General features: G+C 43.1%; 1 protein-coding gene and 1 long non-coding RNA gene across 2 annotated transcripts in view; both read left to right on the forward strand.

Annotated features, from left to right (window-relative positions):
- The first annotated feature begins 1,099 nt into the window (after positions 1-1,099).
- The window catches only part of LOC147638793 (uncharacterized), a 56,208-nt gene continuing 34,725 nt past the window's right edge, over positions 1,100-22,582 (forward strand). The window contains exons 1-2 of the long non-coding RNA XR_015263743.1: positions 1,100-1,292; positions 9,238-9,436. This is a non-coding gene — a long non-coding RNA (uncharacterized LOC147638793). The remainder of the gene's footprint in view (positions 1,293-9,237; positions 9,437-22,582) is intronic.
- On the forward strand, positions 5,370-7,086 carry LOC147638794 (uncharacterized). Its single transcript, XM_086782177.1, has 3 exons — positions 5,370-5,517; positions 5,610-5,878; positions 6,666-7,086. Exons 1-3 carry the CDS (start codon positions 5,441-5,443, stop codon positions 6,668-6,670), a joined length of 351 nt encoding a protein of 116 aa, XP_086638303.1. The 5' UTR covers positions 5,370-5,440; the 3' UTR covers positions 6,671-7,086.

Here is a 22,582-nt window from a genome sequence, read left to right on the forward strand (position 1 = left end):
ATAAACATAACAAGTTTTTTGTGTGTTGAATCCAAGGTTTGTACGCACCAACTAATTAATTAATTATTAAAAAAAATTGGGTGCTTTATTTATTAATAAAGCACCCAAATTTAGAAAACGTTTTGTATGCATATTCAGAAAATGTTTTGTATGCATATTTATTAATGCCATTGATGTGGCATTAATAAATATGCAAGGTTTACCTTTCGCCCATGTCCTCTTCAAGCCTACTCCCCAGCCTACTTGCCGTCGCCCATCCTACTCGCCGCCATCGTCAAGCCTACTCGTCCTCCTCAAACGTCGTCCAACCTACTCCCCATGGAACGTCCATACGCAACAACACCTCCTGCTTGGTCAGTGTCGTGGCATCCCATTGTCCACCACCACCTCCTTCATCTCCCTGCTCTTCCCTCTTCTCTCCCTCGCCCACTACCATGCCCCTTACGCTCAAGCTAAGAGAAGTGTTGTTTTCGCTATTAGGGTAGGGAGCTTCTTCTCGATGTCCTCTTCACAACCTTCTTGGGCATAAGCTTCGTGTTGTAGGTGATGCGCACATGCATCTTGTAGTGGCAATTGCAGTCTTTACAGTTCCCCTTGGAATTCATGGCTTTGCATAGCCCGCAGAACTTTCCCCTTCGAAATCGCTTTGAGAAAATTTCAAGAAATTGCAAGGCTCATGTCACACTTCCTTGTATTTCACTTCGAGCTTCCCACCAGGGCTGACAATTGTCAACACGAAGATATTATTATTGAAGATGGCTCCCAAAAATAGAAAGCCCACCACCAACATCTCCATCTCGAACTCGTTCTCATATTTAATGGAAAAAAACCTTACAATCGGTCAAACCAAATGTAAAAAATGTGTGTTTCTGTTTAATCAAATGCAAAAAACATTTTGGGTCCCTATATATATTAGCGTGAAAGGGAAATACCAAATGTAGAAAATGTGTGTTTAATCAAATGCAAAAAAAATGTGTGTTTAATCAAATGTAGAAAATGTGTGTTTAATCAAATGCAAAAAAAACATTTTGGGTGCCTATATATATTAGCGTGAAAGGGAAATACCAAGACTTTTCTTTTTCTTTTTTCCCAGCAAAAATTGGACTGCACAAAGATTCTCTGCGCTTCGATGCCCTCTCGAACCTTCAAACCGGAAGCTATGTCGTCCCGGAAGTGGGTACTCGCAAGGCAATCTCGCTGCACGACATTTACTTTAAAAAGCTTGCTCTCCACAGAAGAAGCGAGCGCCTGCTACCCCGGAAGACGAAGTGAGGACATTAGCAATCACCTAAGTAAGTTTTGCTATTTTTTGTGGTGTTCCTGTAGCTCTCACTTGTCAATGTTGGATTCTACTCTGTAAGAAGTTATTGAGATTCATTCAAGTTCTTCATAGCTATCGGTGGGCATTCATGAAAAAAATGAAGAAAAGTTTAGGAGAAAAAAATCATAATCATTGGGCATTCAAATGAAAAGCAAGCAATATGAGTTCATGAAATTCATCATTGTCAACAATCTAATACCTTGTGGTGCCACCGCTCCATGCCAAGAGATCTGCTCCATGCCAAGAGATGATTCAGGTTGCGAAGCTGCAGGAAAACTTTCAGGATGTTTACCAAGTCTACCGCACCTACAATCTTCGCATCCGTATAGCCTATGTTACCATAGAAGATGCTAACCAAGTAACCATGGCGCTCAAGGTTGACTTTAGTGGAGGCAAGCGTGAACCTAAAAGACGGTCAACATGCCTTCATCCGTAGAACAAAGACACCCAAGAATAATTAGGCAAGCCATAAAGTAGCCAAACATGATGGCCCTCTCCTACCCTAAGATACTTCCAAATTTTTTGGAACGTCATGCTTGGCTTACCTTGACATTTCATCACGTGTCTGAGCTGTGTACCATGTCTATCCTCTAGACACGGACGTCTTTTTCAGGGTTTGCCTTCTTATTTTATTTAGAGATGGCTTTAAGGAGAAATCCTCTCGGTAAGAGGCAAACAATGTCAATCAGAGACTTCATGACATAGCTCTTTGAGAAGCTTTCTCCAAACATTTGAGACACTTCGTGTCTGACTTGCACCTCTAAACTCATGCCGAACTTAGACTGAAGCCCATCGACTTTGGCCTCCAGGCCATCGACCTTGGAGTGAAAGCTCGAATTCATCTGTTTTAGAAACGAATGGAGACCTTCCAAAAGTGGGGGTATGGATTCCTCCTTACCTTCTTTTTCTAGGATGATTTGAGCTTTTCGAGCTTGAACCCTTCAATGGAGGCTATCCACTTTGACACAGTTTTTGAGGAATTCGTCTCTCAAGAAGGAGACGACCTTCTTCATGGCTCGTAGAGAGAGAGAGAGAGAGGGACGCAGAGAGAAAAGACTGAGACCAAGGTAAACACAGAAGATAGGGAGCAGGTAGGTAAATCCATTGCACATTAAACAGGAAAAAGAAAGTCGAGGAAGGAAAGAAAGGCGGAAGAGACGAAGGAGGGCGTTGCGTGTCAAAAATCAACTCAGCCGTGCGAGAGTCGGGTTTTAACTAAGATGTGGTTAGGAGTCCGAGGATCTTAAGATCGTCCCATAAGTTGTGATTTTTCGTAAATCTATATCTTGCAAGTTACATAAGTTTTTCTTGAGTCATATGACACAAAAAGGCAATCGCGATTTCAAGGGGAGAGGTGCTGTGATTTCAATTTTGAAGATTGAAGATAATGCCTTTTGTTAGCATTACCTCCCATAGGGCAATGTTGTTGAAATTGTTCCCTTCTTCTCCACTACAAACAGTGATATACCTCTACTAATCAGTGATTAATTGACATTAATCCTTGTCTTCTTGGACCATTGAGGATTCAATCTTACCATTGAGGACTTGCTGTTACTTGCCAAAGGTTCATATCAAGAAAGTCCCTTGATTTGCCCCTCCGATAGTGCTCCCCAAAATTGGGTATAAATCTGTATCAGCATGGTTTGGGACAATGGGATTTTTGAGCTTTTATGCTTCATGTACCGCATCTATTATGCTCATAAATCATTTGTACAAGGACAAGACACTGGCCATTGATAAGGCTAAGACCTCCTTAAGCAGATTCAATGCATTATCATCTGAAAGGGATATGCATCATCATCATGTCTGGCTTTATGAACACATTGAGAATATGATCCATCTTTGGAAATTATTGAATGTAAAGTTCACTTTTCTACCAGTTCCATGGTTAACGAGGGTGGAAATGCTTAGGAGAAAAGTGGCATGATTTGCATGTTGTAAAGCTGAAAAAGGGTAAAGAGGAATGAGTTGCATGCTGCTTTACAAAAGTGGAAAGCTTTTCGAACGTGAAGGTTGCCATTATGAATGGGAAAGTGTTGTCATCCTCCTCCTCCCCTTCTTGCTACACTTCTTTGCTGCTCATGTGCGCATCACCTACAACACGAAGCTTATGCCCAAGAAGGTTGTGAAGAGGAGGCCGTAGTTAGATTTCGGGGTGATTGCCAGCGTGGAGGTTTTTTCCAGCTTATGTGGCAAAAACGAGCGTGGCCACGCTGGCAGCTACCAAAATTGCTTTGAATGCGCCGCATAAGCTGGACGCTGCCACCAACCTCGCACTTATTCCCTGTAAACGAAACAGGAAGCCCCGAAAAGAAAACAACGCAGGAACTACGGCCCACCCAGACCTCCTGCGCACCATGAATCATGGCGATGTTAAGACCTTCAATGTCGATTATCAGTTAAATTTGGGGATCACAAATAAGCGTTTTAGCGATTGAAATTCAATCGCGTGAGGGGCTTTTGCTTACCGAGGATGATCGGAACGAATAAAGACACTCGTATAGCTGCAGTGAACCACGAGGTTAAGTGAAATTCGTAAACTTTTTAGCCAAATTGTAACTAAAATGTATATAAATTTGAAGCTTTTGAAAATCGATACTTAAATATATACACGTAAAACTGTAAATTTTGCAGTAATTCATTGTAACTGTTCACAGGTTTTCGTGAAGACTTCGAAGGTCGGCTGCGAAAATTGCTGTGAAGGTACTGGAGTTCCTGTTGAAAGAAGCAGTTCCTCGCTGAAGTGACCACCATAGGTCGCACCAGCTGGTTTATTTTAGCTCATTTAGCAACAATCGATGGGCACCCCTGTTCCCACACATGGTCTTTTTGATGTTTCCGGAATACAATGGAGACTGGTACACAATGAAAGGTCGAAGTACAAAGTGCAAAGGGAAGCTCGTATTCCATGGGCTCATGTTGGCGAGTTTGTGAACAGAGAAGCACAAAATCCTGACTTCCCTACAACGTTTACGAGGTACTCCCACCATCATCGCACACCAGGCTCGCTAATACGGCCATTCAAGGATTCATGGCTTGAGAGCACCATGTAAGTGTTATTTAAATGATTAGCATGCAAGGCTTTAGACTTATACCCAATTATCATTGCCAATAGATATTGGTGTGCTTTTGGGACACGTTTTCCAAACGTGTATGCCATGTGCATGAACAATCGGGTGGAAAAGATGTAGAGTGCAAGAGTAATGTGCATGAAAATGAGCTTGACGATGGGGAGTTACATGGTTGTCCTACCATCAATGAAGACAGCGTAAAAGCCTCTACCAAATTAAATGCCAATTTGATCAAGAAAGAGTCTAAGCCAAGGCGGCCACCCAAGGCAGCAGGACAGCGCATTCGAGGGTGTCAATGCCATTTCATGGTGAATCGTCTATACTTGGATCCTAGCATCGCAGTTATATCTTATATTAATCCCTTTCACACAAATAAAGAAGATATCATCTGCCATGGGGAGCCTTGTAAGAATGAGGGAAACACCCTTCTTCTCCTCTCTCCATGGATTTCATTGGAAAAAAAAGTTTGGGTTTCTAACTTGTTGTTCAAGGGCTTTACTCCACAACAAGTTTTCGATGCACACATTCAAAGTTTGCATATACGACAAAGCAAAGAGCCCAAATGTCCAATGGTGAGGGATGACTACTTATTGCTCCAAGATATACTCAATATTGAAAGGAAACATGCTATGGAGACATATCAACTACATGATGATGATGCAGAGAGTACAAGGCGATGGTGTACACAAAATGCGGATATGATATTTGTTTACCAGGAGCAAAATCTTCAAGTACAGAAGGAATTCTTTTTAGGGATCCAAACCCCATGGCAAAGAGAGATTTGTGACAAGTTCGGAAATGGAAATTTGTTGGCTATGGACTCCACATTTGGAACGAACAAGCACAAGGTATGCTTCAATTCTTGTCTGTTTTTTGCCATGTTCAAGTCAAGGTACTTGTACTTACTATACCTAAAATGATGTAGTTCCATTTGTATACAATTCTCGTATTTGACACACATCGCAATGGCATCCCAATTGCATGGGTTCTTGCCTCAAGTGCCACCTTTGAGGCTGTGCGATATTGGTTGACAAAGTTTCGAGATCGCATGCTTGATCACCATAAATCGTGGCAGCCAAATGCTTTCATGGTGGATGATGCGGAGAGAGAAATTGATGCACTAAGGTAATTTTCCTAACATAATGCATGGTGCTTGGACAATGCTTTATGACCATTGCTTGGATTTGTACCCTCAATACTTGGATTTGTACTCGCAGGGTCGTTTTCAATTTGCCGGTGTACTTGTGCTTATGGCATGTACGTAGGTGTTGGCTAAAACACCTCATTCGAAAGGTGAAAGATTGGCCAACACGTGCGGCCATGTTTCGGATGCTTGGTAACATCATGAATATGCGGGGAGGGTCCTCGTCTTCATATGAGCTCACCAAGGATGAAGCTAGGGAAATGATATGCAAGTTCAAGGAAGATTTTCAAAGTGAGAAGGAGTTCCTCCACTACTTTGAAATGCAGTGGCAGCCTAAAATAGGTGACTATGAGCTATTTTTCTTGCTTCAATGTGTTCCCAATGTGTTATGTTCTCTTATGGTCATATATGCTTACAAGTCTTCATTATGTTAGACATGTGGGTGCGTGCGACAAGGACATTGCCACATTCCAATCAAGACACGAATGGTGCAATCGAGGCGTACCATGGAGTTTTGAAGTACAGATTTCTAGGATCTTCTAAGAAAATGGTGGGGCGTCGAGTGGATTGGCTTCTTTACAAGCTAACCACAGCTTGTGTACCTCATTATTGGTACATACAAGTTGTGAAGAAAGGGGGATTTAAGAGAAACAATGCCATTGAGAAGGTAGTGGAGAGCTCGCGTGAACGAGCTCTCAAAATTCCAGATGATTATGTGTCATTCATTGGTAGCAACATGAAGGCAGATGCTTATGTTCGAAGCCTCTCCAATCCAAACCAAGTGTACACTGTCTACAGCTCAGATTGTCAATGGGCATGTTGTACATGCCATTGTTCCGAGCTTGGCAACATATGCAAGCATCAAATCAAGGTGATGCTCATGGCCGGTGTTCAGGAGCAAGGTATGGTGTCACATTGTGTGAGCATGTATGAAGATAGTGCCTTGGAGATGGTCCCGAGGAGACTACTTGAGATTAAGCCTGATGACCTCAACATCGGAGTGCCACTTGAGGATGATGCGAGCTTGGAGGAAGGGCACAATTGTGAGGCTGCATCTTCAAAGTCTACAAAGAGGTCAAGCTTGAATCATTTACATGACACTTTCCAACAACTTGTGGATTTTGTGCAGGATGATGCCGAGCTTATTCATGAGGCTACCACTAGCATGAAGAAGACACTTGGGCAACTACATACATTGAAAGCACAAAGAGAGGAGGGCATTGAGCTTGCAAAGTCTTTTGTACGAACTAGAGATGGCTTTGGGAATAGCTTGAAGAGAGCAAAGTCTTTCATTGAGAAAGGGATCAACAGGAAGAAGCGCAAAACAATGGATGGCAATCAAGTTGGCACCTCCTTCATTGCTACAGTTAAGGGTAGACGCCCCTCCATGCAAGCCAAATTGGATGCACGTGCAGTTAAAGAGTCGATGCAAGCAACAATCGAGCTAGAGGGCAATGACGCCCAGATTACATGATGGCATCTATATGTATGAATGTATAACCATTGTATCATGAAGCCCATATTACATGAAGGTGGATTTTCAAATCCATATAGGCTCTCTATTGTGATTTACAAATTGTTGTTCTAAGGTTTGGTAATGTACAATGTAGGCTCTCTCTATCTCCCTTGTCTACATTCTGAAAATTGAAAACTGATTTGAACCATAAAAATGAAAACTGAAAATGTCAAAATGTCATCAAAAAAGTAGGGTCTTCAAAATGCCATCCAAAACGTAAACCCCATGGCAAAAAGTACATAATGTCATCATAATGTCAAAATGCCATAAATAGAGATAGGCAGCCCTTAAGCTCATGTGGTCTTCCCTAGAATAGTCTCCACAAAAGCATCGTCGTTCAAATCCAAGCCTTCATTCACATGAGGTTGTGAATTTCAATATAAGTAAATTTGAATTTCTCCTTTAATTATAGTAATTATAGGCATATGCTTAACATATACATATGTTTTTTAAGTTTGTTTGGTGGTAGTATAAAAAGTGCATGGTTGAAAAGAAAGACCCTTTTGCACTGAGTCATTGACCTAGTAGATGGGATACCAATATTGTAGTCGACAAACTTGATTATTACGAAACTATTCAAAAAACGTCTTAGGGGTTGGAGTTAGAACATTAAGCTAATCTACCTTTGATGTCAAATGGTCCAAAGGGGTTGGAGTTAGAACATTCAGCTTATTTACCTTTGATGTCAAATGGTTCAAAGGTGGTGTGTGGAGGTGTTGAATATCAAAATGGTGGTATGTTATACAAGTGACTCCTCTATCAAATGGTGGTATTTTATATAAGTCATTCTTTTATCAAAATGGTGGTATATCTATCAAAATGTGTCTTTCAAGGTCAAGATGTTGAGGAGACATTGGAGGACGTAGAAGTGAACCATGACACATCATCAACCATTCAACATGACAATGAGAATGGCCATGTTTAAGATAAATAAGAAACCATAGTGGAGCATAAGCAAACTTGCACCAATATTGCATCATCTAGTAGTGAAATAAAACTTTTATAGACATCAATGATTAGTCAGGTGTTGATATAGAGACGGCATGGATGGTTTGATATAGAGACTGAATGGTTTGTTGCAAGATGGAAACGATGAAGAGAATTGCTTAATACTAATATCATGGATTCAATTTATCAATTATGTTTATTTTATACTATCTATGTCATTCATGTTTCATGCAATTGGGTTCTTATTATTTTTAGATATTCTACCAACAATCATGAACAATTGGAAAATATACTATTTTTTTACTCTTTGCATTTCCTAGAATTTATCTGTGAAATTTATGGATTCCAAGATTTTTGTTGCTACTTAAGTGTTACATCGCGCCGATTGCACCATGGCAGTGAACATAGTAGCAAAAATAACGACGACCTATAGCCTTTTACACCAGCACCTTTGTCTATGCTCCCTGCAAATTCAATACTTAGTTTACAGGGAATAAGTGCGAGGTTGGTGGCAGCGTCCAGCTTATGCGGCGCATTCAAAGCAATTTTGGTAGCTGCCAGCGTGGTAGCTGCCAGCGTGGCCACGCTCGTTTTTGCCACATAAGCTGGAAAAAACCTCCACGCTGGCAATCACCCCGAAATCTAACTACGGCCTCCTCTTCACAACCTTCTTGGGCATAAGCTTCGTGTTGTAGGTGATGCGCACATGCATCTTGTAGTGGCAATTGCAGTCTTTACAGTTCCCCTTGGAATTTGCATAGCCCGCAGAACTTTCCCCTTCGAAATCGCTTTGAGAAAATTTCAAGAAATTGCAAGGCTCATGTCACACTTCCTTGTATTTCACTTCGAGCTTCCCACCAGGGCTGACAATTGTCAACACGAAGATATTATTATTGAAGATGGCTCCCAAAAATAGAAAGCCCACCACCAACATCTCCATCTCGAACTCGTTCTCATATTTAATGGAAAAAAACCTTACAATCGGTCAAACCAAATGTAAAAAATGTGTGTTTCTGTTTAATCAAATGCAAAAAACATTTTGGGTCCCTATATATATTAGCGTGAAAGGGAAATACCAAATGTAGAAAATGTGTGTTTAATCAAATGCAAAAAAAATGTGTGTTTAATCAAATGTAGAAAATGTGTGTTTAATCAAATGCAAAAAAAACATTTTGGGTGCCTATATATATTAGCGTGAAAGGGAAATACCAAGACTTTTCTTTTTCTTTTTTCCCAGCAAAAATTGGACTGCACAAAGATTCTCTGCGCTTCGATGCCCTCTCGAACCTTCAAACCGGAAGCTATGTCGTCCCGGAAGTGGGTACTCGCAAGGCAATCTCGCTGCACGACATTTACTTTAAAAAGCTTGCTCTCCACAGAAGAAGCGAGCGCCTGCTACCCCGGAAGACGAAGTGAGGACATTAGCAATCACCTAAGTAAGTTTTGCTATTTTTTGTGGTGTTCCTGTAGCTCTCACTTGTCAATGTTGGATTCTACTCTGTAAGAAGTTATTGAGATTCATTCAAGTTCTTCATAGCTATCGGTGGGCATTCATGAAAAAAATGAAGAAAAGTTTAGGAGAAAAAAATCATAATCATTGGGCATTCAAATGAAAAGCAAGCAATATGAGTTCATGAAATTCATCATTGTCAACAATCTAATACCTTGTGGTGCCACCGCTCCATGCCAAGAGATCTGCTCCATGCCAAGAGATGATTCAGGTTGCGAAGCTGCAGGAAAACTTTCAGGATGTTTACCAAGTCTACCGCACCTACAATCTTCGCATCCGTATAGCCTATGTTACCATAGAAGATGCTAACCAAGTAACCATGGCGCTCAAGGTTGACTTTAGTGGAAGCAAGCGTGAACCTAAAAGACGGTCAACATGCCTTCATCCGTAGAACAAAGACACCCAAGAATAATTAGGCAAGCCATAAAGTAGCCAAACATGATGGCCCTCTCCTACCCTAAGATACTTCCAAATTTTTTGGAACGTCATGCTTGGCTTACCTTGACATTTCATCACGTGTCTGAGCTGCGTACCTGTCATGTGCACAGTGGGTATCTACCGTGTGCTATACGCATGCAAGACTAGTTTCGAGGCTTGGGGAAGCTTGGAACTAGGCAGGCTGATTGACGAGCTGAGTTAGGGAAATACTAACGGGCGGGCACCCAAGTATGGACGGGTGGGCGGCCAAGTGTGGACGCCCGATGACCGGCCAAGAGCCTATAAAAGGGTGGCCAAGGTTAGTTATTGTATTATAGAGAGTCTCGCGAGTTTGTGAGAGCTCTATGGTCTTGGAGCCTGGATCTAGTGCAGACGTGCACCTGCTTTATGCAGCCGAGGCCGGCAGCAGTCTCGAGGCCCGCGAGGGCAGCTTCGTGGCGGTATGGGACGTCGCGAGGAGGAGATTGGTCGGTACGTTATCCTAGTTATAGCTCAGCTCGTGGCTCGGTGGGGACAGCCAAGACTGTGGGCTTGCCCACGGCTGTCATGGTTGGGAGGTGAGTCAGGCCTGCACCCCCTTGCTTGTTTGTTGTTCGTTTGTTTGCAGGATTCGAGTTTCGAACCAAGATCGATCACGAGGGGATCCGTGGGGATTTGACAGTGGTATCAGAGCATACCTCGTGAACGAGCAAGTCGGTAGGTAGAGAAGAAGAGGTCGAAGTATGGTATGTGTTAAAAAAGCTTGCTGTTTTTTCTGTGCATACTGCAGATTTCAGATTTTGTATGTGTTTTTTCTTCATCAAAGAATCCCATGTTGATGGGAGATGGTAGTTTTGTTAGGGTTGATTGCTTTTGCAAAGAAGAGGAATTGTTGTGCATACGCATAACTTGCAGGGAGAGAAAAAAAAAAAAAAAGAAGGGGAAAAAGCATGATGCTTTTCGTAGCTTTTTGGCGCATGAGAGAAAGAGCGACAGAGAGTGTCGTGTTGCTGTGTCTGCTGGCCGAGAACTGCTGTGCTGGCCATGTATGTTGCGTGTGTGTCGTAGGCGTGGGGCTACTCACAGCTACAGGCGGCCAGGCCTGCTAGGCATGCGGCCAGGCCTGCGTAGCCGGCCAGGCCATCGCCCAGGCCACGCAAGACCAGCGCACAGGCCAGGCAAGGTGAGCGCCAAGGCCACGTGGCCCTGTGGCCAGGCGTAGGCGCAGCCTACGTGTGCGCACAAGCGCTGGCTGGAACCAAGCAGGATACGCCGGCGGGTACACGCGTGGGTTGGCGCAAGCGTAAAACTGCACCCGGCGGCACTCGATGATGGCAGCATGGTCGACGTCAGCAGCTGGCGACGGCATCTCCACAGGCGGGCGAATCCAGGGGAAGAGAAAGAAAAAAAAAAAACTAAGGAAAGCTTTCGTTTTTTTTAGCTTTCAGTTTTTTGGAGTTAAATTTTTTTTAAAAAAAAAATTTTAAAAGAACCCCCCCCTCAAAGGTTTCAAGATGTTTATTTTTTTTAAGAAAAGCGAATATATATATCCATATATATATATATTAAAAAATATATATATATATATATTTATTCAAGAAAAAAAAAACAAAAAACACAAAAGCTAAAGCAAAAGCTAAGCATAGCTTTTCGAGTTTTTTTTGGCTTTTGGGAAACTTTTATAAACCCCCTCACGTGGGCTTCTTGCCACACATCTCTCGAGTTCTCAAGTTCTCGAGTTCTCAAGTTTTCAAGCTCTCAAGCTCTCAAGTTCGCTCGCACTTTTGTTGTGCAAAGACCAAATTTTCTCTCCACGTACCCTCTTCACGATGTCGACCAGGTAATAAGTGGGAAAGTATTTCCATGGATTTTATTACCGGATTGCCAAGAACACATCAAGGCCACGATTCTATTTGGGTTGTGGTAGATCGCTTGACAAAGATGGCTAGATTTTTACCGACCCGGAAGACTATTACAGCTACGCAATTAGCTCGGCAGTTTATCGAGCAATTGTTTAGACTGTACGGGTTACCGCAGGACATAGTCAGTGATAGGGACTCTAAGTTTACGAGTGACTTTTGGAAGCTTGTTTTCGAGAAGTTGGAAACAACTTTGAATTTGAGTTCCTCAGATCATCCTCAATCTGATGGCCAGACTGAAAGAGTGAATCAGATTTTGGAGGATATGCTTCGAGCATATGTATCCAAAAGACAAAGTTCATGGGAGGATTATCTTCCTATGTTAGAATTTGCATATAACAGTACTAAGCATACGAGTACAGGGTTTAGTCCTTTCATGCTTATGTACGGTTTTCAACCTAGATCCCCTGTTACAGTAGGATTCTCAGGACTTCAGCATGATGCAGCACGTAATTTTTTGCAAGATATGCAGGAAATGTTACAAGTTGCGAAGGAATCTATTAGAAGTGCTCAAGATCGAGACAGGTTTTATTCTAATAGACATCGTTCACCCAGAGAGTTCTCTGAAGGAACGATGGTATATTTGCGAGTTCCGAAAGATTCCGAGACTTTACGGACAGGTAGATCTCCGAAATTATCCCCTAGATACTGTGGACCATTTCGTGTTACACGACGGATTGGTTCAGTTGCATATGAATTGGATTTGCCATCTCATGTGAAAGTTCATCCTGTATTTCATGTCAGTAGACTTAAGGAAGTACTGGGTGGAGCAGATCAGTTAGTTACTCCTCAAGAAATTATAGATGTCCAGGACATGACATTTGTTCCGCACGAACCTGAAAAGATTCTTGGCTTTCGTGAACGAAGATTGCGTCATATGCTTATCACGGAATACAAGATCAAGTGGAAGGATCGTGTTGAGGAGGACGCTACATGGGAGACATTGACTTCTCTTCAGAGAGATTACCTTGGCTTTTTAGTGAGCTCAGGAGTGAGCTCTTAGAGGAAGGGGAGTATGTCATGTGCACAGTGGGTATCTACCGTGTGCTATACGCATGCAAGACTAGTTTCGAGGCTTGGGGAAGCTTGGAACTAGGCAGGCTGATTGACGAGCTGAGTTAGGGAAATACTAACGGGCGGGCACCCAAGTATGGACGGGTGGGCGGCCAAGTGTGGACGCCCGATGACCGGCCAAGAGCCTATAAAAGGGTGGCCAAGGTTAGTTATTGTATTATAGAGAGTCTCGCGAGTTTGTGAGAGCTCTATGGTCTTGGAGCCTGGATCTAGTGCAGACGTGCACCTGCTTTATGCAGCCGAGGCCGGCAGCAGTCTCGAGGCCCGCGAGGGCAGCTTCGTGGCGGTATGGGACGTCGCGAGGAGGAGATTGGTCGGTACGTTATCCTAGTTAGCTCAGCTCGTGGCTCGGTGGGGACAGCCAAGACTGTGGGCTTGCCCACGGCTGTCATGGTTGGGAGGTGAGTCAGGCCTGCACCCCCTTGCTTGTTTGTTGTTCGTTTGTTTGCAGGATTCGAGTTTCGAACCAAGATCGATCACTAGGGGATCCGTGGGGATTTGACAGTACCCATGTCTATCCTCTAGACACGGACGTCTTTTTCAGGGTTTGCCTTCTTATTTTATTTAGAGATGGCTTTAAGGAGAAATCCTCTCGGTAAGAGGCAAACAATGTCAATCAGAGACTTCATGACATAGCTCTTTGAGAAGCTTTCTCCAAACATTTGAGACACTTCGTGTCTGACTTGCACCTCTAAACTCATGCCGAACTTAGACTGAAGCCCATCGACTTTGGCCTCCAGGCCATCGACCTTGGAGTGAAAGCTCGAATTCATCTGTTTTAGAAACGAATGGATACCTTCCAAAATTGGGGGTATGGATTCCTCCTTACCTTCTTTTTCTAGGATGATTTGAGCTTCTAGAGCTTGAACCCTTCAATGGAGGCTATCCACTTTGACACAGTTTTTGAGGAATTCGTCTCTCAAGAAGGAGACGACCTTCTTCATGGCTCGTAGAGAGAGAGAGAGAGAGGGACGCAGAGAGAAAAGACTGAGACCAAGGTAAACACAGAAGATAGGGAGCAGGTAGGTAAATCCATTGCACATTAAACAAGAAAAAGAAAGTCGAGGAAGGAAAGAAAGGCGGAAGAGACGAAGGAGGGCGCTGCGTGTCAAAAATCAACTCAGCCGTGCGAGGGTCGGGTTTTAACTAAGATGTGGTTAGGAGTCCGAGGATCTTAAGATCGTCCCATAAGTTGTGATTTTTCGTAAATCTATATCTTGCAAGTTACATAAGTTTTTCTTGAGTCATATGACACAAAAAGGCAATCGCGATTTCAAGGGGAGAGGTGCTGTGATTTCAATTTTGAAGAGTGAAGATAATGCCTTTTGTTAGCATTACCTCCCATAGGGCAATGTTGTTGAAATTGTTCCCTTCTTCTCCACTACAAACAGTGATATACCTCTACTAATCAATGATTAATTGACATTAATCCTTGTCTTCTTGGACCATTGAGGATTCAATCTTACCATTGAGGACTTGCTGTTACTTGCCAAAGGTTCATATCAAGAAAGTCCCTTGATTTGCCCCTCCGATAGTGCTCCCCAAAATTGGGTATAAATCTGTATCAGCATGGTTTGGGACAATGGGATTTTTGAGCTTTTATGCTTCATGTACCGCATCTATCATGCTCATAAATCATTTGTACAAGGACAAGACACTGGCCATTGATAAGGCTAAGACCTCCTTAAGCAGATTCAACGCATTATCATCTGAAAGGGATATGCATCATCATCATGTCTGGCTTTATGAACACATTGAGAATATGATCCATCTTTGGAAATTATTGAATGTAAAGTTCACTTTTCTACCAGTTCCATGGTTAACAAGGGAAAGTGCTTCATGTAGCTACAACAAATGCGAGAACTGGGAAGCGTAGCATCACGTGCTACAAGATTATGTTCTTGTTCGAGGTGCACTGCTTCCATGTTGTTGACAAGACGAAATTGCTTGTGATTGCCCTGCAGTCCATGAAAGATGGGAGCCTGTTCCAAGCAGCTAGAGTTTTTCATTTAGACACCAGCGAATGGCCAAAGTCTCATGCAACTTTCACAACGTTGAATGTGAAGGCAGGTGGCAGCATGTGCTCATTTTTGAAGACTATTGTGTACATCTCCTGGCCAAATTATATACAAGCTTCACGTTGGCACAAATCCTATGCCCATATTTTCATTGCATTGAAGTATGGTAATAGTTTAATGAAAGGGCAATAGGGAGGTGTCACCATTCATTTTCTTGCCTTGTCTTTGATGAAACTAAAAGAAAACTTGAGGGAAAGGGCAATAGGGAGGTGTCACCATTCATTTTTTTGCCTTGTCTTTGATGAAACTAAAAGAAAACTTGAGGCTTAATCGATTATGCTTAATGTTGTGTTGGTTTTCAAACAAGATTTAGGAGTGAGCCTATGTATAATAAGTCACTTTTCTTGAAAGATCATCCTCAAGGGGAGGCTCTCTACACGAATTGTTCATTCTCAAGGGGATGCTCTCTACACGAATTGAGGATGATCTTTTGTTGAAAGATCATCCTCAAGGGGAGGCTCTCCACACAAATTGAGGATGAACAAGTTTGTGCTCATGAACTCAACCTATGATTCCACGGAGATGGCACAAGTGCTCACCTCACCCTTCATGGCTAGTGGGTATCTACATATCTCCAGCATGTGTCTTTTGCCAACATGGAGACTGACACGATGTTGAAGGTGTCCGAGAGATGAGGAAGCCCATCGAGGAGTCCACCACCAACAAAAGATCCTATTGCATCAGTATGCCTGAACAACTTCGCCGCCTTCATGCATTGCCTATGCGCTCCCACCACACATGCAAGTTTCTTCTGCTGTGAAACGCATTGAAGGCCTGCATCATCGTCATCATCATCGTCAACGTTGTTGGTTTATAACGACGGGAAAAACACCTTTGGTAAGCCAAGACACGAGTAGCAAAGAAGTGTAGCAAGAAGATGCCCTATGGGGGGCAATGCTAATAAAAGGCATTATCTTCACTCTTCAAAATTGAAATCACAACACGTCTCCCCTTGAAATCATGATTGCCTTTTTATGTCATATGGCATAGGAAAAACTTATGCAACTTGCAAGATAAAGATTTACGAAAAATTACAACTTATGGGATGATCTTAAGACCCTCGGACCCCTAACCACATCTTAGTTAAAACCTGACCCTCTCAGGGTAGGGTTGATTTTTGACGGGGCAACGCTCTCCTTCCTCTCTTCTGTCTTTCCCTCCTTCCTTGACCTCCTCTTTCCTGTTTAATGTGCAACGGATTTACCTACTTGCTTCCTATCTTTAATGTTCACCCTAGTCTCTGTCTTTTCTCTCTGCACAACTCTCGCTCTTTTTCTCTCTCTCTTTGTGTCTGCGAGCTATGAAGAAGGTCTTCTCCTTCTTGAGGGACAAATTCCTCAAGAAGCGTGCCGGAGTGGATGGCCTCCATCAAAGGGTTCAAGCTCTAGAAGCTCAAATCATCCCACAAAAAGAAGGTAAGAAGAAATCCATAGCCCCACTTTTGGAAGGTCTCCATTCGTTTCTCAAAGAGATGAATTCGGGCTTTCACTCCAAGGTCGATGTCTTGGAGGCCAAAGTTGATGGCCTGGAGGCCAAAGTTGGAATGAGTTTAGAGGTGCAAGTCAGACACGAAGTGTCTTAGATGTTTGGAGAAAGCTTCTCGAAGAGCTATGCCGCGAAGTCTCTGATTGACATTGTTTACCTCTTGCCGGACGGATTTCTCCTGAAAGCCATCTCTGAAGAAAATAAGAAGGCAAACCCTAAGAAAGATGTCCGTGTCTTGAGGATGGACATGGCTATGCAGCTCGAACACGTGATGCAACAATGTCAGGGTGAGCCAGGCATGACACTTCAAAAAATTTGAAAGTATCTCAACTTCATTGGCTACCCTTCAGGTTTCCCAAAGTGTGGCGACATGACCATTGCCATCAAAGCCGCAATAACATGGCTGATGAATGAATCACCCCCGGATGGGATTTCTAAGCAGCAGAGGGCAGCGAGAGCAGCATGTGCAACAAAGGTTAGCAAAACACTAGAAAGAATCAAGCGGCACATGTCAAAACCTTCTCCAAGCACCTTTGTAAGGTGTGATGGTCTAGGTCTGCTTTGCCTTGTTGCCATGGTTGAGGAAGGGGGTAAGAGTGGCAAGCCTCTTGTTCTTCTCCCCTTGATCTCTGAACTGGAGATCGATATCAAGGGGAAGGTAGAAGTTCACTTCTACAACCAGCCATGCATGCCAGAGTGACTGTCTCGGCATTGAAGTGAAATCTAGCACCGACTATGCCAAAAGTGTCAGACAATTAAGCATTCGACTAAAGGCCTTGAAAAACGCCTTGCAGCTCCTTTGCCCACATCATTACGAGGTGCAATTCGTGCTCAAGGGGCACATCTTCTTGTGCAAATCAGCACTTAAAAAGGCAGAGGCAAATGCCCCATTGGATACAATTGATAGAGCCACAAAGTTAGGGTTTAGCTTGTATGTGCACAAGTTAAAGTGCTTTCAGCCGACCACTGGACTTGTCAGAGACTCTCTCGTCTTCGGCATACTCCCCCACTACCTTGACCCTTTGGGATGCTATCTGCTAGGCTTTCCTCATGCTTCCTTGTGCTTTCATTTTGATTAGCCTTTTTCCCATTTGAGAAAGCCTCATAGAACACATGGACCATGCTTCTTGGGCCAAAGCTTTATGGTGATGATGTTGCTGTTGCTTATGGTATGGTAGTAAACCTCTGTAGGCTTTCAAGCCTCTTTTGTCTATTTTACGATATGAAACGAAATGTTATAAGTCTCTTATTTATGTCTTTGATTGTAATGGTGGAAACCTACAGGGCCAGTTTTGTGTACTTCAGAATATGAAATGAAATATAGCTATTCCAAGTCTCTTACTTATGTGCTTCACTGGTAATGGTGGAAATTACTTGCTAGTTTTTGAATACGTTCAGTAATGACTCCAGTTTGACAGCCTCTTGTACTTTCTTTTTGCCTTTTGTGGATGAGAGGCTTGGATGGCATGGAGGAAGCGGCACTTGTTGCGAAGGGTGGCATCTCTGATTTAGGGTAGATTCGTAGGAGAGGGCGATCATGTTTGGCTGTTTTATGGTTTGCCTAATTGTTCTTGGGTGTCTTTATTCTACGGGTGAAGGCATGTCAACCGTCTTTTAGGTTCAGGGCTGCCTGCACTAAAGTCAACCTTGAGCACCCGGGTTACTTGGTTAGCATCTTCAATGGTAACATAGGCTATACAGATATGAAGATTGTAGGTGCGGTAGACTTGGTAAACATGCTCAAAGTTTTCCATCTACTGGAGATTTTCTTGCAACTTCGCAGCCTGAATCATCTCTTGGCATGGAGTGGTGGCACCACAAGGTATTAGATTGTTGACAATGATGAACTTCATGAACTCATATTGCCTCCTTTTCATTTGAATGCCCGGCCGCAGCGTCTCCTCAGTGTATTTCCTCTCATGGGAGACTGTCCGCATCAACATTGGGTAGGAGCGGGGGCTGGTTGACATCCCAAACGATTGGCATCCTCTGCAAGAAAAGAGCCCAAATCAAAAGAAACCTTTGACTTAACATAATAACATTGACCATATTGGTGCAGAAGAATTGATGGATTGTTCACGGGGTTAGTGGAGTGTGATTGAGGAGTCATGAGATTGAGAATGCTGTGCTCTCTTCATGTGTTCATGCACAATTGAGTTTCCATGGTTGTTTGGGAAATGGTGGCACGTCAAAGTCTGACTGAGAACCATGAGATGTCTCACAATTGGTATCTTAAGGTCATTCTCTGATATGGGCCTACTTCCTTGTGATACAGATGTCAGATTTAGTTCATTTTCATCTGTCATGATAGTAGAATCGAGGAGTCCCTACTCATGAGGTCTGGCCATGGATAGTTTGGACAAGGCAATGAACAGACTTAGTTTACAGTGTCGTTATGAAAATTGGGTTATACTGTACAGATTCTGTCAGGCTTTGTTTAGGGTTCAATCTTGTTCAAGATGGGGTCACCTTGGACTCTTCCCATCATGAGTAAGCTTGGAAGGGTGCTAAAGTTTACATGAGAATTTATGGTTGTGTCAGAAAGGCAGAATTGCATGGGTACTCTGAGACCCATGTGATTCTGAGTGCAAGGGCTTGATCTGGAAACCAAGGTCATGAATGGCATGCTCCCCATAAATGATATGCTGGCATGGAACACTCTCTTTGCATGCTCAGGTGAGGGCCTGTATTTGCCTACTCGATGGTTGAATGATTGAGGAGTGCCTTTTACCCCTATCCTATAAGAGCTAGGGTCTATGTGCATGCATGTTGACAATGTCTAGTCTCTTTCTAGCTATACTTCATCTTTTTCATGAGATCACATGATGCATGCATGATGGATGAGTGATTGAGGACAAAGCATATGAGGGTAGGATTACCTATTGGCAGTTCATCCTATTTCGTGCAAAAATCGTGTGCAAAATTTTGATCATTTTTCTAATTGATGCTCAAGAAAGATTTAGGCAATGCAGGGCCCTTAGTTGGGCAATCGTCTTTCACATGCATGTAGATGCTTCAAACTTTGCAATTGGCTCCATGCTACTATAGACATGAGACCATAAGCTTGATTACAGGGACAAACAACATGTCCTTGCAGATCGCATCATGGATTTCAAATGGTGAACAACCTTATAGTGTTGACGATGTTTTCTTGGATACTTAAACATGTTTAGTATTACCAATGGAGTGAAGAAATCATAGTTTCTTAGTTAACAACATTAGGCTAGGACCACCACCAGTACATGCTCAGTGAATCATATGCAAATTTGCAAACTAGGAACTACAAACCATAGAATTATACCAGGAACTCCAACCATAGAATTATACAAACTCTACAAGGATAGAGTCCTATTGTGCTTGAATGTCCAATCATGTTTGTCATAGCGCAAGCTCATTCTAGAATGGGTAGCAACCATTTCAAGGGAGATGGCATGGCATGAAAACTTATGCAAGCAGGCCTATGGTGGCCAACCTTATTTGCATATGCAAGAATGTTTGCCAAATTATTTCATCCCCAGATGGACTTTCCCATGCATATTCATGCTTGTATCTGGCTCCATATGAAGCCCTGCATTGGCATATCTTAGCAGAGATTTTTCAGCATTTTTTCTACCATTTTTTTTGGGGGGTATTTTTAAGGCATTTTATAGCATTTTTTTGCTACAGCCATGCTGTTGGCCTGCTGCAGCTGGCTGACTAGCATACTGAGGTAGTATAAAAGGGTTGGCTCCCTTTTCCCTCATATCATCTCATTTTTCAGCTTCTGCAGTGATAGGCAGCATCGACGGGACCTCCCTCATGGTGCTCCACATGATGTACTACCTTTTTTGGTGATATTCAGCAGTGATCTTCTTTTCTCTTTTATGCTTGCTGTCCATATACAGTGTTGTACAGTTCTTGCAGCATTTCTGAGTGGGTATCTCAGCATAGTACCCATTCTTTCACGATATCAGAGCGGGAAACATCTACAGGGCCCTGCGTTTCTTTTCCCATGCTGCTGTTGACTGTTTACAGCATATAGGAGCTGTTTACTGCTGCGTTTCTTCATCAGTAACCTGCGTTTTACAGTGGAGCTGCGGGACTGCCTCAAATGCTGCAATTTCTTGCTACTGTAGGCTGCGTATTCTGCATAGCTTCTGCCTTTTTTGCATTTTTACTATTATTAGCTGAAACCCTCTTCATAGGTGTTGAGGATAGGAACTCTGAGATAGTATGCTTCTTCTATTTTCAGATTCCCACACTCCCTTCCCTTTCTTTCTTCTTTCTCTTGTTGTGCATAGCTTGAGAGGAGGTACTTTGTTTTTTTCAGCAGACATGACTTCAGGAGACCACTTCTCTACAGCCATTCCTTCTCCTATCTCTTCTCCTGCTCCATCATAGCCTAGATCCCCTGCTCCCGCCGCTCCATTGGTGGTTCCTATTCCCAATCTTTTCTCTCTGAGTTTCTCTCATCCAGGTCTTGCTCCCACCCCTGCCCACATACCATCCTACAACCCTCCCCAAGTCAGTGACTCCATGAAGCTTACAGCAACCAACTATCATACTTCGTCTTTCTACACTCAATTGTTGTTGGAAGGAGCCGGTGTGTGGATGGCTATCTCCACACGTCACTTGGTGGACCTTGCTTTGCAAAGCATATTGAATGCTCGGGCTCGTCTTATCATCATCTATTGCATGACTCTATCCACACAGGCACAGTTTCTCCTCCCGAAGTAATGCACATTAGATGTGGACAGAGATCCAGAGGAGGTATGGGAGAGTTTTGACAGTGAAGATTGCCAAATTGGAGTCAGATCTGGAGAAGCTTACCATCACTGAGTCAGATAACTTGATTGAGAAGATTGGAGAGTTCTCCTGTATCAAGCTGCAACTTGAGGAGTATGGGAGCACCATCAACAATCCTCTTGGTAAGTTGCCTGCTTCCTTTGATTCTTTCAGGGATAATATTTATTTCTGTGATCCTCTCCCCCCTTTTGAGGAAGTCGTGAGTTATCTCCATGACAAGTGCATGCTTCGCGGAAAAGGCAAGTCGGAGTCTGTTTTTGTTGCCTCTAACAACGGCAAGGGCAAAGGCACAGGCGGAAAAGGGAACTCCAACAACAAGAAGCAGAAAGTCACCACAAAGTCATCTTCTGACGACGACGATTCTAACAATTCTAACAGCATCAAGGGTTCCAGGATGAAGGAATCTTGTGAGTTTTTGTGGCCGACTTGGTCATTCAGAGGCCAAATGTTTTGCCCGATAGGCTGCTTCCCGCAAAGCTAAAGCCAAAGCCAAAGCAAAACAGGAGTCCTCCTCCGATGGCTTAGACACTTCACCCACGACAGATGGCTTAGATACTTCACCAACGACAGAGGAGAGTACGAAGTCTCATACTAAGATGGCTTTTCTTACTGTCTATGATCCCTCTGTTGTGTCATCTTCACAGGAGCAGGATGATGAGTCCATCCTGGTGGTCACAGAGGAGACTTCTGATTCAGAGGAGCAGGATGATGAGTCCATCCTGGTGGTCACAGAGGAGACTTCTGATTCAGAAGACAGTGCCCTAGAGGATTATTTACAGGAGTTTCTGATAGAGACCTTATCAGTTCCTCTAATCCCTTTGGATGAGTATCTTCCTTCTCTTGTGCTGTTACATGCTGATGCTATTATTGCAGATTTTCTCTCCTCTCTTTCAGAGGAGGATAGTGGTTCTTCTACAGAGCAGGTGGATGATTTTGTTGAGATATCCTCACATATTCTAGAGCTTCCTACTTTGGCGGTTTCTCTCCTGGCAGTTGCTTCTCCTTCTTCTGTTTCAGAGGAGGCGTCTTCCACTATCTTGGAGCGTGTCCCTACTTCGAACGTGGCAAATTCAGCTATCACTGATGATCAGTTTGTTCCAGTGGTTGTTTCATTTCCTTCTTCTTTAGAGGAGGATTCTACTTCGGTCCCGATACTTGTTGGAGATGCAGAGGAGGTACCACATTTTTTGAAGCCATCTATGGGTCCATCTCTTGAGGGCTTCTTTCTCCAGATTGATCTTGGTGTTTCGTCTTCGATATCTTCTCGATCTTCTCGTGGCTTCTTCCGGAGAACTTCTCGGTATTCAGATGTAC

This window comes from Cibotium barometz, chromosome 4 (assembly GCF_041138505.1).
Source record: "Cibotium barometz isolate CiBa-2024 chromosome 4, ASM4113850v1, whole genome shotgun sequence".
In the NCBI taxonomy this organism is placed as follows: domain Eukaryota; kingdom Viridiplantae; phylum Streptophyta; class Polypodiopsida; order Cyatheales; family Cibotiaceae; genus Cibotium; species Cibotium barometz.

Excerpts from the sequence above, each read along its gene's own strand:
- LOC147638794 (XM_086782177.1), top strand. The coding sequence starts at position 5,441 with ATGCTTGATCACCATAAATCGTGGCAGCCAAATGCTTTCATGGTGGAT. Across the intron at positions 5,518-5,609 it reads AGAGAAATTGATGCACTAAG|GGTCGTTTTCAATTTGCCGG; the intron begins GTAATTTTCCTA and ends TTGTACTCGCAG.